Genomic DNA, 13,612 nt, shown 5'->3' with positions numbered 1-13,612 from the left:
ATAATAATATTCTATCAACTCCTCCATCCCATTTGAATTTTTCTGCATCTCTCTTAGCTCTTTATCTCTATGACAACAAGCTGACATCATCATTATTCCCTAGGCTATTCAATCTAAGCTCCAATCTCACATACCTTTCTCTGTCCCACAATCACTTGGGTGGTCCCATTCTGGTCGATTTTGGAAAAAACATGAACTCTTTAGTGGCTCTTTACCTTAATGATAATGAGCTAAATGGAACAATCAGTGACATCTATTTTGATAATCTCACCAAGTTAAAAGACTTGGACTTATCTGATAATTTATTGACCCCCAAATTCAGCACCGATTTGATTCCTCCATTTCAATTACAAGTGTTATGGTTACAACACTGTAAGTTGGGCCCTGGATTCCCTAGATGGCTTCGCACTCAAACTAATTTACAACTGTTATATGTTTCTGATGCTCAAATCAATTATTCTATACCAGAGTGGTTTTGGAGACTTGGAAAGGGAGCACATTGGCTTCAAATAGAATCTAGTAATCTTACAAGTGTAATTCTGGATCTGCCACTTGAATTTAATGTTTATGACATATCATTGGCTTCCAATCAAATTAAAGGCTCTATTCCACTGTTCCTACTGAAAAGCCGATTTTTAGACATCTTAGAAAATCAAGTTTCAGATTTTGTTCAATTGTGTGGCAAGGAAACAAGTACAATTATTGAAAATTTGGTAGCTTTAGATCTCTCAAGCAATAACTTATTAGGGGAACTTCTTGATTGTTGGAATCATTTCCAATCTTTAAAAATTTTGGATTTATCCAATAATCAACTCTCAGGAAGGATTCCTAACTCTATAGGATCCTTAAGTCAACTTAAGTAGTTAGTTTTGGAAAATAATTGCTTCAGTGGTAGATTACTATCCTTGAAAAATGCAACTGAACTGAAAATGTTAGATTTGGAAATAAATGACTTGTTAGGACCAATACCACCATCATGGATGAGATTCTTGGATCTCTCTTTTAACAATTTTACAGGACCAATACCAAGTTGCCTCAATAAGCTGGTTGCTATGGCTCAAAAATATGTTGTAAATGTTTTTGAATGTGACATCAACCTCTTTGAGAACGGAAAATTTCAAGCAAGTGAATCTTTTGATTGGAAGTTGCCTATGGTGTGGAAAGGAAGAGAATTAGTGTACAGTGATCGCTATGGGCTTATGAATATTGATCTCTCGCGCAATCAATTGGTGGGGGAAATGCCAATAGAAATTGTGAACTTGGTCGAGTTGAGATTCCTGAATCTATTATCAAATAAGTTGAGTGGAGAAATCATTTCAGAGATAGGACAACTAAAATCTCTAGAAGTTCTAGACCTATCAAGAAATCATTTTGATGGAGAAATTCCTTCAAGTCTTGCTGAAATATCTTCCCTAAACACTTTAAATTTATCAAACAACAACTTGACAGGACAAATTCCAATAGGAACACAATTGCAATCTTTTGAGCCCTCCAGCTATGAAGGAGATCCTTACCTCTGTGGGAGGCCGTTGGACAAGCTCTGTCCTTCTGAAGATCATCCATTAGGGATGCAACTCAAGCTACCCAAGGTGCTGATAAAGATGACTCTTTTATGAAAGGATTCTATGAAAGCTTGGGCGTGGGATTTGCTGTTGGATTTTGGATAGTGTTTGGATCAGTGTTGGCTATTCGATCATGGAGGCATGCCTACTTCAATTTGGTCGGCAAGGCGTCAGACTATCTGTGGGACAACAGTGCTTCTTGTGGCAAGATGGCGCAGGCATCTCCGCAACTAAAAGGTAATATTTTCTTAATTAAGGTTGCTATCTATCATCAAAAGATTTACATTACTTTTGTGTTTCTTTCTAAATGATATATCAGTTGTAAGATTTAATTGTTTTGTTACTGATTGTCATCATATCAGTTGGAGCTTGTCAGCTTGGGATTTATCTGCAGCAGCTCGGGTATAACTCTTCTTTATCAGATTCGGCCGCATGTGTCATATATTAGCGGCTGCAATATTATCTGTGATACAATAGTTTGTGCAAGTAGACATGTAGTGTGATAGAAATTAATTAAACACAGGAATAAAAAAAAGGATAGCACCCAGACTTGAACTTCATGGTTCTTTTTTATTAGTTGTTTTAGCTTGGGAATCATGTATTGGGATTGTACTTTTATCGTAACCTTCATCGGTATGAATTTTCTTTTGTGATGAATTTTATTATCATACTACGTATATTCAGAAATTATATTAGACCTTATGACGAATCATGAGCAGAACTGCGAGTAGTTATTATATGCAATTTGTGAATTTGGAGAAGTCAAGGTGGTGCTTATAGAAAGATTTTCATATTCTTATCCAGCGCAATCAGATCCATGCACCATTTCTCCAAATCTGTTGTACCACTCTTCTCTCTTCTCTATCACACATGACAAAAACTTCAGGAAGAACACATAACCTGGTCTTAAAGCTAAGGGCTATTAAAATGCTATCCAAATCTTGAAAGCCCTCATAGCTGTAAATGGGGAACAGAGTCGAGGTTTTCTGGCAGCACACTGCTACATCACAAACCGAAACAGTCATAAACTTCATTATCCAGGTCTAATTGTCATATTAGCTCATTCAGAAAGTGGTAAGATATATTCGTAGACCTCATCAGGAAGAGTCTTGGACACGCTCTCCCTGCACTGAAAGCCACATAAGAGCTGGCTTGAAACTAAAGAAACTATAAGAGAAAATGAATAAAACAAGAAGTCATTGCAGCGTTGGATGTGATAAGTTAATTAATAGTGACTAGGATTATACATATTTCATATATTAGATCATGGACTATTTCTATAATGAACTCGTGTTGTTCTGTTTCTTTAAGCTGCTTAAATTCTTTTATGATGCTCTCTGTTTATGATAGATTCCTTCAACCATCTCTAGTTTTGCTGTTCTTATCCTTAGCTTACAATAATTTAATAAAAATGTATATGAAATGAATAAAATATATTCATAATGCTCTATTAGTCAGCAGGTAGTATGGATCAAAACCCTTGAAATTTTATTTCATTTTTTGCAATCTCATTTTTCATAACTACTTTAAGCGAATTCCGAAAATGGGGTCTTTTTGCTTAGAAAATATTGTTCTTAATTTCTATATCATTTTTAAAATAAATATTAAATTTAGTAAAGTGGATATTGAATTCATTTTTAAAATATTACTTCCACAAACACACAAGCACTATCGAAATAATCTAATTATGCTTAGTTTAATAGATATAACGGAATTATATACAAACGCATAAAGCCACTTGCCAAAAATTTAAACAAAACATTTTGAGAAGGTGCTAAAAAATGTTTTTCCAAGCAGGTAGCAAATAAATAGAAAGTTCGTCAGTGTGGGTGTCTGTATATAACAGGTCATGGACGCTGTCTATTGAAAAAACAAACTGACCTTCGGATAATCAGATAATTTTGAAATTTCAATTGTAATTCTGCTAAAGAGGGGGGAAAAACTATAGTTCTAGATTAATTTAACGTTTTAAAATTATATTACTTTTTTCCATAACTTGAATACAATAGTACCTTTGGCCTAAAAAAAAAAACAATAGTACCCATCTTTTTTTTCTTTTTACCAGCAACAATAATACCCATCTTTGCAATTATGAATAATCTAGTAAATTAATAAATAAAATCGAAAAAAAAATTATCATTTGCACGTACTTCTTTTGTTTTTTTTGGGTACAATGCACGTTCATTTATTATAAATTATGATTGACTAGTCATGCTAAGAGCCCAAGATTTCCAATATTTTGCACCCAACTAGGTACATATATAATTATGGAGTCCTTAGATTTGTAATGTTTTATTGTTTTTAATGTTTTGTAAATTCCAATACCATAAATTCGTAATAAGGATCGAGATTAATCGGCAACAAGACCCTAATTAACTCTGTCTATGTTCACTGGAGTCTGAGTTTCTGAGAATTGGTTGCAAACATCAAGCACATGAATGATATATAGTTTTGGTGTTTTTTTTATAACTATATAACCAACAGAATGACTGAAGAATAAAAATAAATAAGTTCTCAATTGAAAATGCTTCGCACTAATGCTTCCAAAAGCATCAACTTGGTTTTTTCTTCTTCTTCTTCTTCTTTTTTTTTTTTTAATTTTCAACTCATGAGTATGTATGTGTGTCAAGTAGTTGGCCATTAAAAAATCTCAAAAGGAAAAATTGACACTACCTCATTTTCCCTTCTCTCTTATTATTAATGAAGTCCTACTTGACGAATGACAACACCGGGGAGGCCCCTTCAATTCATTACCATGTCTCTTGACTCTGAAATTTTGGAAGGCATGAGTCCTCCCTTCACTACACCCAAAATCAATTTGGAATCCTTAATCCGAACTTCGTTTGAAACACAATACAGTGAGGAACCAAAGTTCATTTTAAGAGATTATATAAATGATGAAAGAATAATAACAGAAACATCACAAAGGATTCACCCCAAAATCACAATGGTAAAAGGGCGTTATTTACTTCACTTAGTTCGGATCTTACAGAAACAAGAACATAATTTGATTTCCTATTAAGGCATTAAAGCTGGCAGACACACCCAAGTGGCCCCAAACTCACAGCCTCAAGTCTTAGCAATCAAGCAAGCACACTACTATAGATCAAACCAAAACAGTTATAAACTTGATAATCCAAGGCTAACCTGTCATATTAGCCCATTCACAAAGTGCTTTTTATTCATTCAAGCTCCAGTCGTCACCTTGGTTACGGCCAAGGTATATTCATGGACCTTCTTCTCATCAGGAAGAGTCTTGGACACACTCTCTCTGCTCTGAACGCACCTCTTCACCCAGGCCATGAGTTTAGGGCACTCTGTTTCCATCTTGAAGTGGCCATGAATCTCAAAGCCGTAAAACCAGCAAGAAAATGGAATCAAACCAACATCAAGAAACCCAAATGAGTCACCCCCGTAAAAGGGCTTGTCCCCAAGTGTTCCTTCGAGAAGCTTAAATATGTCTAGCAGCTCTTTCTTTGCTGCCTCGTGCTCTTCTCCTTTTGAAAGCCACAATTTCCCCATTGTCTCATACACCTGCATCCCCATCAATCCGAATTCTTTTTATTCACAAATCACAAGAGATATAAAGATGAAATATAGGTTTCCTCTTCAAATATAAAAAGATTTTGGTGCTGACATGAGATGAACAGAAAGCATAGTAAGTAGAACAATTCATAGAATCTACCTTTTTGTCAATGAAATCAACCCAGAATCTGGCTTGAGCTCGCTCGTATGGATCTGAAGGCAAAAGAGGAGATTTTTCCTTCCACACCTCGTCGATGTACTGCACAATAATGGCAGATTCGCAGACGGGTTTGCCGTTGTGGATTAGAACTGGGATTTTCTTGTGAATCGGATTCATTTGCAGAAGCAGAGGGCTCTTGTCCCTCATATTCTCTTCCTTATACTCATAATTCACACCTTTCTCTGCCAGTGCGATCCTAACCCTCATTCCAAACATGCTCGCCCATGTATCCAACAGAACTACCTCGCCGGCCATTGTTGCGCTCGATCCTCGAACGGTCGAGTTATCAGAGTTAGGGAACCTTCAGTGAATAAGAAAATATCTATAGGTCAATAAACGGGCAAGGGCTGATTAAGTTCAACCAGCCTTATACCCTGTAAATGGAGATACGGTTGGCGATAAAGCAGATGGAGACAGAGATGTTTAGGCCCAAAAGGAACAGGAAAATTCTCTAGCCCACACCCTCCAGAATTCTTGGGTGATCCCATGCTCCCATAATGGCGTCATTATAATTAATTACATTTAGGAGTTCTCTGACCCTGTTATCTAGAAAACTAATTCATTGACATGTGTCATTTTTATAATTCCTGGTCTTTTTATTTTGGAAGTCATTCCTACTTATCTTCCATATAAACCAAAACAGTCACAAACTTCATTATCCAGGTCTAATTGTCATGTTAGCTCGCTCAGAAAGTGCCTAGATATATTCACAGATCTTCTTCTCATGAGGAAGAGTCTTGGACACACTATCCCTGCACTAAAAGCCACATTTTCCTAACAGTTACCACCCGATCCTTAATGTGTAAGAACTGGTTTAAAACTAGAGAAACTAAAAGAGAAAAAATGAATAAAACAAGAAGTTATTGCAGCGTTGGATGTGATAAATCAATGAATAGTGACTAGGATTATATATATTTGATATATTAGATTATAAACAATTTCTTGTAATAAACTCGTGTTGTTCTGTTTTTTTACTCTGCTTTAAATTCTTTTTTGATTGCCAAAAAACAAAATTCTTTTCTGATGTTTTCTGTTTCTAGAAGATTCCTTCAACCATTTCTACTTTTGCTTTTGCTGTTCTTGTTTTATTCTTAGCTTTCAAGTAGCATTCTTTGAGATAAATGATACTCTTCCGGTGTAAGACTCTTTTAGTAGTATAAATTACACTATAAAAAAAGTCTTATATTTAGGATCGGAGGAATAATAGATATTACTTCTTCATATGACTATATTGGTCCTATAAATTGCTAGGTTGGCTCAAAGTTCAAACATCACACGCACAACATTGATCAATCCAACTTACCTTGAGTCGAAAATCATTTATTAGGGACAAATCATTTGCTTGCATGTCATTTTTATTTTACAGATAGACTAGTTACATTTTGTTTCTTCTTTCTAAATTATTTATTGACTGTAAGATTTATTTTTTATTGCTAATCCAACTATACAAGAGTGGATGCAAACAATGTGTGATATGAGTTTATGGATATTGTTGACTGAATTTCCATAATCAATCATCACGCCAATAAATCATGAAGGAACTGGAACAACTCTTGGCCCTTGCAATTTAGGGCGGGTTTGAAAATTTGTTCAGTGACTTAAAAATTTAGAGTTAGTAAGAAAATTTCAAAGTTATTGGTTGTTATCAGTTAATTAAAAGTGGCCAGGATTAAATAAATAACACGATTGGATATAATACAATAATTATGATTAAATAAATAACTACGATTAACAAATTTAGAGATAAATAAATTTGATTGTGAAAGGAAATTATCTATTTTTACCTTCCCATTGAAAGCAATTATATTTAAGGTACTGTCAAGTACTAAATATGAACATCTATTCTAACAGAAATTTGAATATCGAATTTAGATCAAGACCACCCATTGGCAAAAAATCGTCCATTTTGACAGCTGAATAATGAATTATTAAGAAATATAGCATGAAGCGTTTTAAAAATGTTGGATCACAGAATTTTATTAAGAAATTACCGAGAATGACCGGCAGCTCCATCCAGTAAATGGTTTTGGGAAGACAATATGTGGAAATTAATTTTATGGTGAATTAATTTGACTGAATTTATGTTATTTTTAAAAGAACGTAAATTTTTCCATATACTAGATGCCGGAGTGTGGCATAAAAAATAATATTAATTTATTACTTTATATATTTATATATATGTATGTATGTATATATTAGGTGTATTTGACTTGAATTACATAATAGAAGGGGTATAAGAGGGTGTTTAGATAGAAATCAAATCATAATTTTAAAAATAATTTCACAGTGTACAAAATAATTATGTGAGAGAATTTTTATCTCAAATTGTATAAAAATATTTTTTAAAAATGCTTTTTCTTAATTCCAAACATCTCCTAAATGATATTTCATCACTTTGAAGGTATTTGTAAATTTAAAGGAGTGAAAGACTGTGACTATTGTTGGTTGCTTGGAGTCTCTTGGTTTAACTCCAAATCCCTAGCTCCACGCCATGCGCAATAGCACGGGATGACCACGGCAAAGTACTCTTCATAGAATAATTAATGAACTTTTGACTAAACAATGCACCCTTCGCCACACACATATGGGTGTCTGCATTATGAGAAATAATTCCAAAGATTATTTACTATCGAACAGAAAATCATGTTTAAAATTTTTTCCAATTATTTAATAAAAAAAGTATATGAAATGAATAAAATACATTCATGATGCTCAACAGCCAGTGCGTAGCTCAAATCTCACTGAAAACCGTTAAAGTCTTATTTCCTTTTTTGTAGTCTCATTTTTATAACTATTTCAAGTGAATTCCAAAAATGGGGTTTTTTTGCTTATAAAATATTGTTCTTAGTTTCTATATCATTTTTAAATAAATATTAAATTTAACAAAATATATACTGAATTCATTTTTAAAATATTACTCTCAGAAACACACAAGCACTATCGAAATAATCTAATTATGCCTAGTTTAATAGATATAACGGAACTATATACAGAAGCATAAAGCGACTTGCCAAAAATTTAAAAAGAAACATTTTGACGAGGTGCTAAAAAAAATTTTTTTCCATGCAGGTAGCAAATAAATAGAAAGTTTGTTAGTGTGCGTGTTTGTATTAAGACGTCATAGATGCTGTATATTTTAAAAAAAAACAAATTAGAGAAAACACTATAGTCTTAGATTAATTTAATGTTTTAAAATTATATTACTTTTTTCTATAACTTGAATACAATAATACCCATCTTTACAATTATGAATAGTCTAGTAGATTAATAAATAAAATCGAAAACGAAAATTATCATTTGTACGTTTTTTTTTTTTTGGGCGTACAATGTACGTTCATTTATTATAAATTGTGATTGATTAGTCATGCCAAGATTTCCATTCGCACTCAACTAGGCGCATATATAATTATGGAGTCGTTCAATTTGCAATGTTTTAATATTTTGAATATTTTGTAAATTCCAGTGCCATAAATTCGTAATAACGATCGAGATTAATTGGCAATAACACCCTAATTAACTTGGATTATGTTTCACTGGAGTCTGAGTTTCTGGGAATTGGTTGCAACTTCTTGTCAGCATCAAGCACATGAATGATGCATAGTTTTGGTGTTATTTTTCATATTTATATATGCCGTGCGCTATACTGACCGAAGACCTTGACTTGTATACGACCGACACGCATGCAATTATTGTGCTAAAGGGAGATTACTTAATCCCCGGAGTGAAGCATGCATGCATATCACTTGACGGTGGATCTACCTTTGCGAATAATTTTTCATTAAAAGTTGCTTAAAAAAAAAAAACCGACTTATATGAACAAACAGTAAAATATATTCATCCCTTTCTTTACCGGCTTGATATCCAAGTGGGATCGATGGGATGTTTCCATGAAACCCCGTACCTACTTTTAGAAAGATTTGATAAGTTTTTGATGATATAACACGTTTTATTTTTACCTGTTATTAATTAATTATAAAAATTTTTATTTAAAAAAATCAAAGGCGGTAATATGAGGAATGGAATAATAAATAAGCGCAAAAAGAAATAGAGATTGTCAAGTGAACTTTAATTTTAATTCACTAATCACTCTAAGATTTCCATTAGCCACTGGATTTATAAGTATGGAATGGAGGCCTTGGGCTTGTTCAGGCAGTGCACTTGTTTGAGTTGAGTTCCATGTTGCATGAGCTGCAATCATCATGAGTGTGAGTTGTCTAAATTTTATAATCATAATGATGCTCCACTTGCAGGCTGAGTTGTTCATGGCAGGTTCATGTTGGAGAACTGCAGATGCGAGCGCCAGATGCCTCAACAAGGAAAGACGAGCTAAGCAAGCCTTTTGTGGACAATTATGGTCTTTTATCTTCATGGGGTTCTTCTCCTGATTGTTGCCAATGGAGTGGTGTTTTTTGTAATCCTCATACTTACCACACTAAGGTGCTCGATCTTCATGGTGATGATGAGCCCTGGCAGCCTTTAAGAGGTGAGATTAGCCCGTCATTAATGAAGTTGCATAACTTAAATTATTTCAATCTCAGTTACAATGATTTCAACGGCAGTCAAATCCTCGAATTTTTTGATTCTCTCACCAAATTAAGATACCTCGATCTCTCTAGTTCTTCTTTAGGCCAAAAAATACCTATTGAACTTTGCAAACTTTCAAACTTGCTGGTTCTAAATCTTATTTCCAATGGCTTAGTTGGTAACATAACTTTCCGTCTTGCAAACCTTTAAAGTCTACAAGAACTCCATCTAAAAGGGAATAACTTAGTGGGCCATATTCCTAGCCAACTTGGCAATCTTTCGAACTTGGAAATACTTTCGATTGCCTACAATGCTGATTTGAAAATTGATGACAACAGTCGGGTTGGCTTTGAGTGGCTTTCCAATCTTCAATCCTTAACTTCACTTGTCTTAAGTGCTGTTAATCTTAATTACTCAGAATCTGTTACCAATTATTGGGAAGCTTCCAAACCTAAGAGAGCTATACCTAGAAAAATGTAGCCTGACTGATATTAATATTCTATCAACTACTCTATTCCATTTAAATTTTACTCCTTCTCTTGTGTCTCTTGGTCTCAGTCAAAACAAGCTCACATCTGTCTTCCCTTGGCTTTTCAATATAAGCCCCAATCTTGCAAGCCTTTTTCTGGACAACAATCACTTAGGTGGTCCTATTCTAGATGATTTCAGAAAATTCATGAATTATGTAATGGATCTCAGCCTTTCTGATCATGACCTAATGGAACAATCAGTGATGTCCGTTTTGGTAATCTCACCAAGTTACAAGCCTTAGCCTTATCTTCTAATTTGTTGACCCTCAAATTCAGCAACAATTGGATTCCACCTTTCCAGTTAAAATCGTTGTTGTTATCACGATGTAAGTTAGGCCCTAAATTCCCCAAATGGCTTTGCACTCAAAATAATTTAATAGAGATATGTGTTTTTCATACTGAAATCAATGATTCTATACCAGATCAGTGGTTTTGGAGACTTCTAGATGGAGTAGATACACTTCAAATAAAATCCAGCAATCTCATAGGTACAATCCCAAATTTGCCACTTGAAATTACGGTCTCAAAGATATCATTGGCTTCAAATCAAATTGAAGGTTCTGTTCCGCCATTTCTACTAAAGGGTAGAGAGCCCTAGACATTTCAAGAAATCAATTTTCAAAATTTGTTCTTTCATGTAGCTGGGGAATAAGCACAATTGTTGAAAATTTGGTAATCCTAGATTTATCATATAATAACTTACAAGGGAAACTTCCTGATTGTTGGGATCATTTCAAATCTTTAAGATTTCCTGATTTATCCAATAATCAACTCTCTAGAAAAGATTCCTAAGTCTATAGGGTCTTTAAGTCAACTCAAGCAATTAATTTTGTGGAACAATTGCTTCAGTGGTGTCCTCCCCTCCTTTGACAAATGCAACTGCACTAGGAATGTTAGATTTGGAAAAAAATGATTTGTCAAGACCAATACCACCTTCATGGACTAAAGACAATCTAAAAGAGTTGCAAACTCTTAGCTTATGGATGAATAAATTAGATGGAAAGTTACCCATCAATCTATGTTATTTAACAAGGATCAGAGTTTTGGATCTCTCTTTGAACAAGTTTACTGGACCAATACAAAGTTGCATCGACAAGCTGGTTGCAATGGCTCAAAAAACATGTTAGAGATGATTCCATAGGTTCGATCAAATTCTACTATAAAGGAGAATCTCTAGCAGGTGCAACTTTTGGTTGGAACTTGCCTATGGCGTGGAAAGGAAGAGAATTGGTGTACAATGATCGCTATGCATGGGCTTCTGAGCATTTATCTCTCTCACAATCAACTAGTGGGTGAAACGCCAACAGGAACTGGAAAATTGGTTGAATTGAGATTTCTGAATTTATCATCAAATAAATTGAGTGTAAAAACCATACAAGGGATAGGACAATTAAAATCACTAGAAGTTTTGGATCTATCAGAGAATCATTTTCATGGAAAAATTCCTTCGAGTCTTGCTAAAATATCTTCATTGAGTATTTTGTACTTATCGAACAATAGCTTGTTAGGAGAAATTACAACAGAAACACAGCTGCAATCTTTTGACCCCTCTAGCTATGAATGAAATCCTTACCTTTGTAGGAGGCCACTGGACAAGCTATGTCCTTCTGGAGATCATCCATTAGGGAATGAGACACAAGCTAACCAGGTTGCTAATGAAGACGACCCTTTCATGAGAGGATTCTACAAAAGCTTGGGCGTGGATTTGCTGCTGGATTTTGGATAGTGTTTGGACCATTGTTAGCTATTCGATCATGGAGGAATGCCTACTTCAATTTCCTAAGCAAGATGTCGGACTCCATCTACGTTGCAACGGTCCTCCGTGTGGAAAGATGGCGCAGCTGGCTCCGCAGCTAACAGGTAATATCTTCTTAATACTTATGAGTTTCTTTCTTAATTATATATCAGCTGTAAGAATTTTAATTGATTATTACTGATTGCCATCATATTAGTTGGAGCTTGCCAGCTTGGGCTTTATCTGCAACAGCTCAAATACAACTTTTGTTTATTAGATTCTGTGGCAAGTTTCATATCTGAGTGGATGCAATATTAGTTTCTCCAAGTAGACACAGTGCGGTAGAAATTAAATATAAGAAGAATAAGATGGATGGCATCCAGACTGGTATTGCATGATCCTCTAGTGTCTGTTATTTTAGCTATGGAATTACGTATTGTCTGTTGGTACTGGAATTTTATTGTAATCTTTGTTGGCATGAATTTTATTGCAATACAAGAGAATTACGGAAGAATAAATGGAATCAAGCCAATCAAGAAACCCAAATGAGTCACATTTTCCTAACAGTTAGTCTTTTATTTATCTTTGAAGATTCCTCATTGTGACGCCAAATAGATAATTGATTCGTATGATCAATCATCGTGATAATAGAGAAATTGAAGCAAACCCCGCGAAGTGCAGGGGTATGCAATTCGTCTAATGACTAAAGAAAATAGAAGAGAAAAATGAATAAAACAATTAAGTTATTGGGGTGTTGGATGTGATAAGTTAGTTAATAGTGACCAAGTTAAAATAGATTGGATTACAGACTATTTATTCTAATGAAGTCGTGTTGTTCTATTCTTTTACTCTGCTTAAATTTTTTTTTTTTATGCTCTCTGTTTTAGGCAGATTCCTTCAACCCCACTCCACTCTTTGAAATAGATGACCATGATTGAAGCACCCTAGTTTACATGCATATATTTTTCTGTTTTAGTATAGTTCTGAGTATGTTAGGGAAAACTAATCTTTTAGTTTTTTAACTTTCAACTAAGTTATGATTCATGCCCTCAATTATGATCCACTGCAACTCAATCCCTTGACTTTTAAATGGGTTAAAATTCAATCCCTAGCTTTTTTTAATATTTAATAAATAAATCCTTTGCGGCAAAAGAAATTGCTGACACTGTTTAAAAAAAAGCATATTAGCCACGTCCTTAAATCCCAACATGACAACAAATCAACTGGGAAACATCTCGCTGTCACAAACAGCTGCTTCTCGAGCAAGAATCACCTCACCATGAATTATTTCAAGACCACAAAACCATTTGAATGTCCTGAACTTCTATTTCCTATGAATATCCTCTTCCTATATCTGACTCCAACATAGCCACCGTTAATGTAGGTGGTGTCCCATTCTTCCAGGCCACAAAGTAGACTCTCAATCCCATTTAGTATGAAGTACTAAGAATTGAGAATTATATGTAAGGATTGGAATTGAGATTAAAAAAAAAAAACCTTGTAGGTGAGATTGGGG

General features: G+C 34.4%; 1 protein-coding gene and 1 long non-coding RNA gene across 2 annotated transcripts; both read right to left on the bottom strand.

Annotated features, from left to right (window-relative positions):
- Positions 1-2,655: 2,655 nt before the first annotated feature.
- On the bottom strand, positions 2,656-4,378 carry LOC114745518 (uncharacterized). The gene is made up of 2 exons (XR_003740208.1): positions 4,236-4,378; positions 2,656-2,691 (listed from the first exon to the last, which is right to left on the bottom strand). It is a non-coding gene; the product is annotated as an uncharacterized LOC114745518 (long non-coding RNA).
- Positions 4,379-4,662: 284 nt separating this feature from the next.
- On the bottom strand, positions 4,663-5,586 carry LOC114745538 (glutathione S-transferase 3-like). The gene is made up of 2 exons (XM_028933697.1): positions 5,248-5,586; positions 4,663-5,096 (listed from the first exon to the last, which is right to left on the bottom strand). The coding sequence occupies exons 1-2, from the start codon at positions 5,560-5,562 to the stop codon at positions 4,749-4,751; spliced, it is 663 nt and encodes a 220-aa protein (XP_028789530.1). The 5' UTR covers positions 5,563-5,586; the 3' UTR covers positions 4,663-4,748.
- Between the last annotated feature and the right edge of the window lie 8,026 nt (positions 5,587-13,612).

The sequence above is a fragment of the Neltuma alba genome, unplaced genomic scaffold (genome assembly GCF_004799145.2).
Source record: "Neltuma alba isolate B1F8T4 unplaced genomic scaffold, ASM479914v2 tig00004701_pilon, whole genome shotgun sequence".
In the NCBI taxonomy this organism is placed as follows: domain Eukaryota; kingdom Viridiplantae; phylum Streptophyta; class Magnoliopsida; order Fabales; family Fabaceae; genus Neltuma; species Neltuma alba.
The sequence above is the reverse complement of the archived record's forward strand: the minus strand, read 5'-3'. Positions and strand labels throughout refer to the sequence as shown.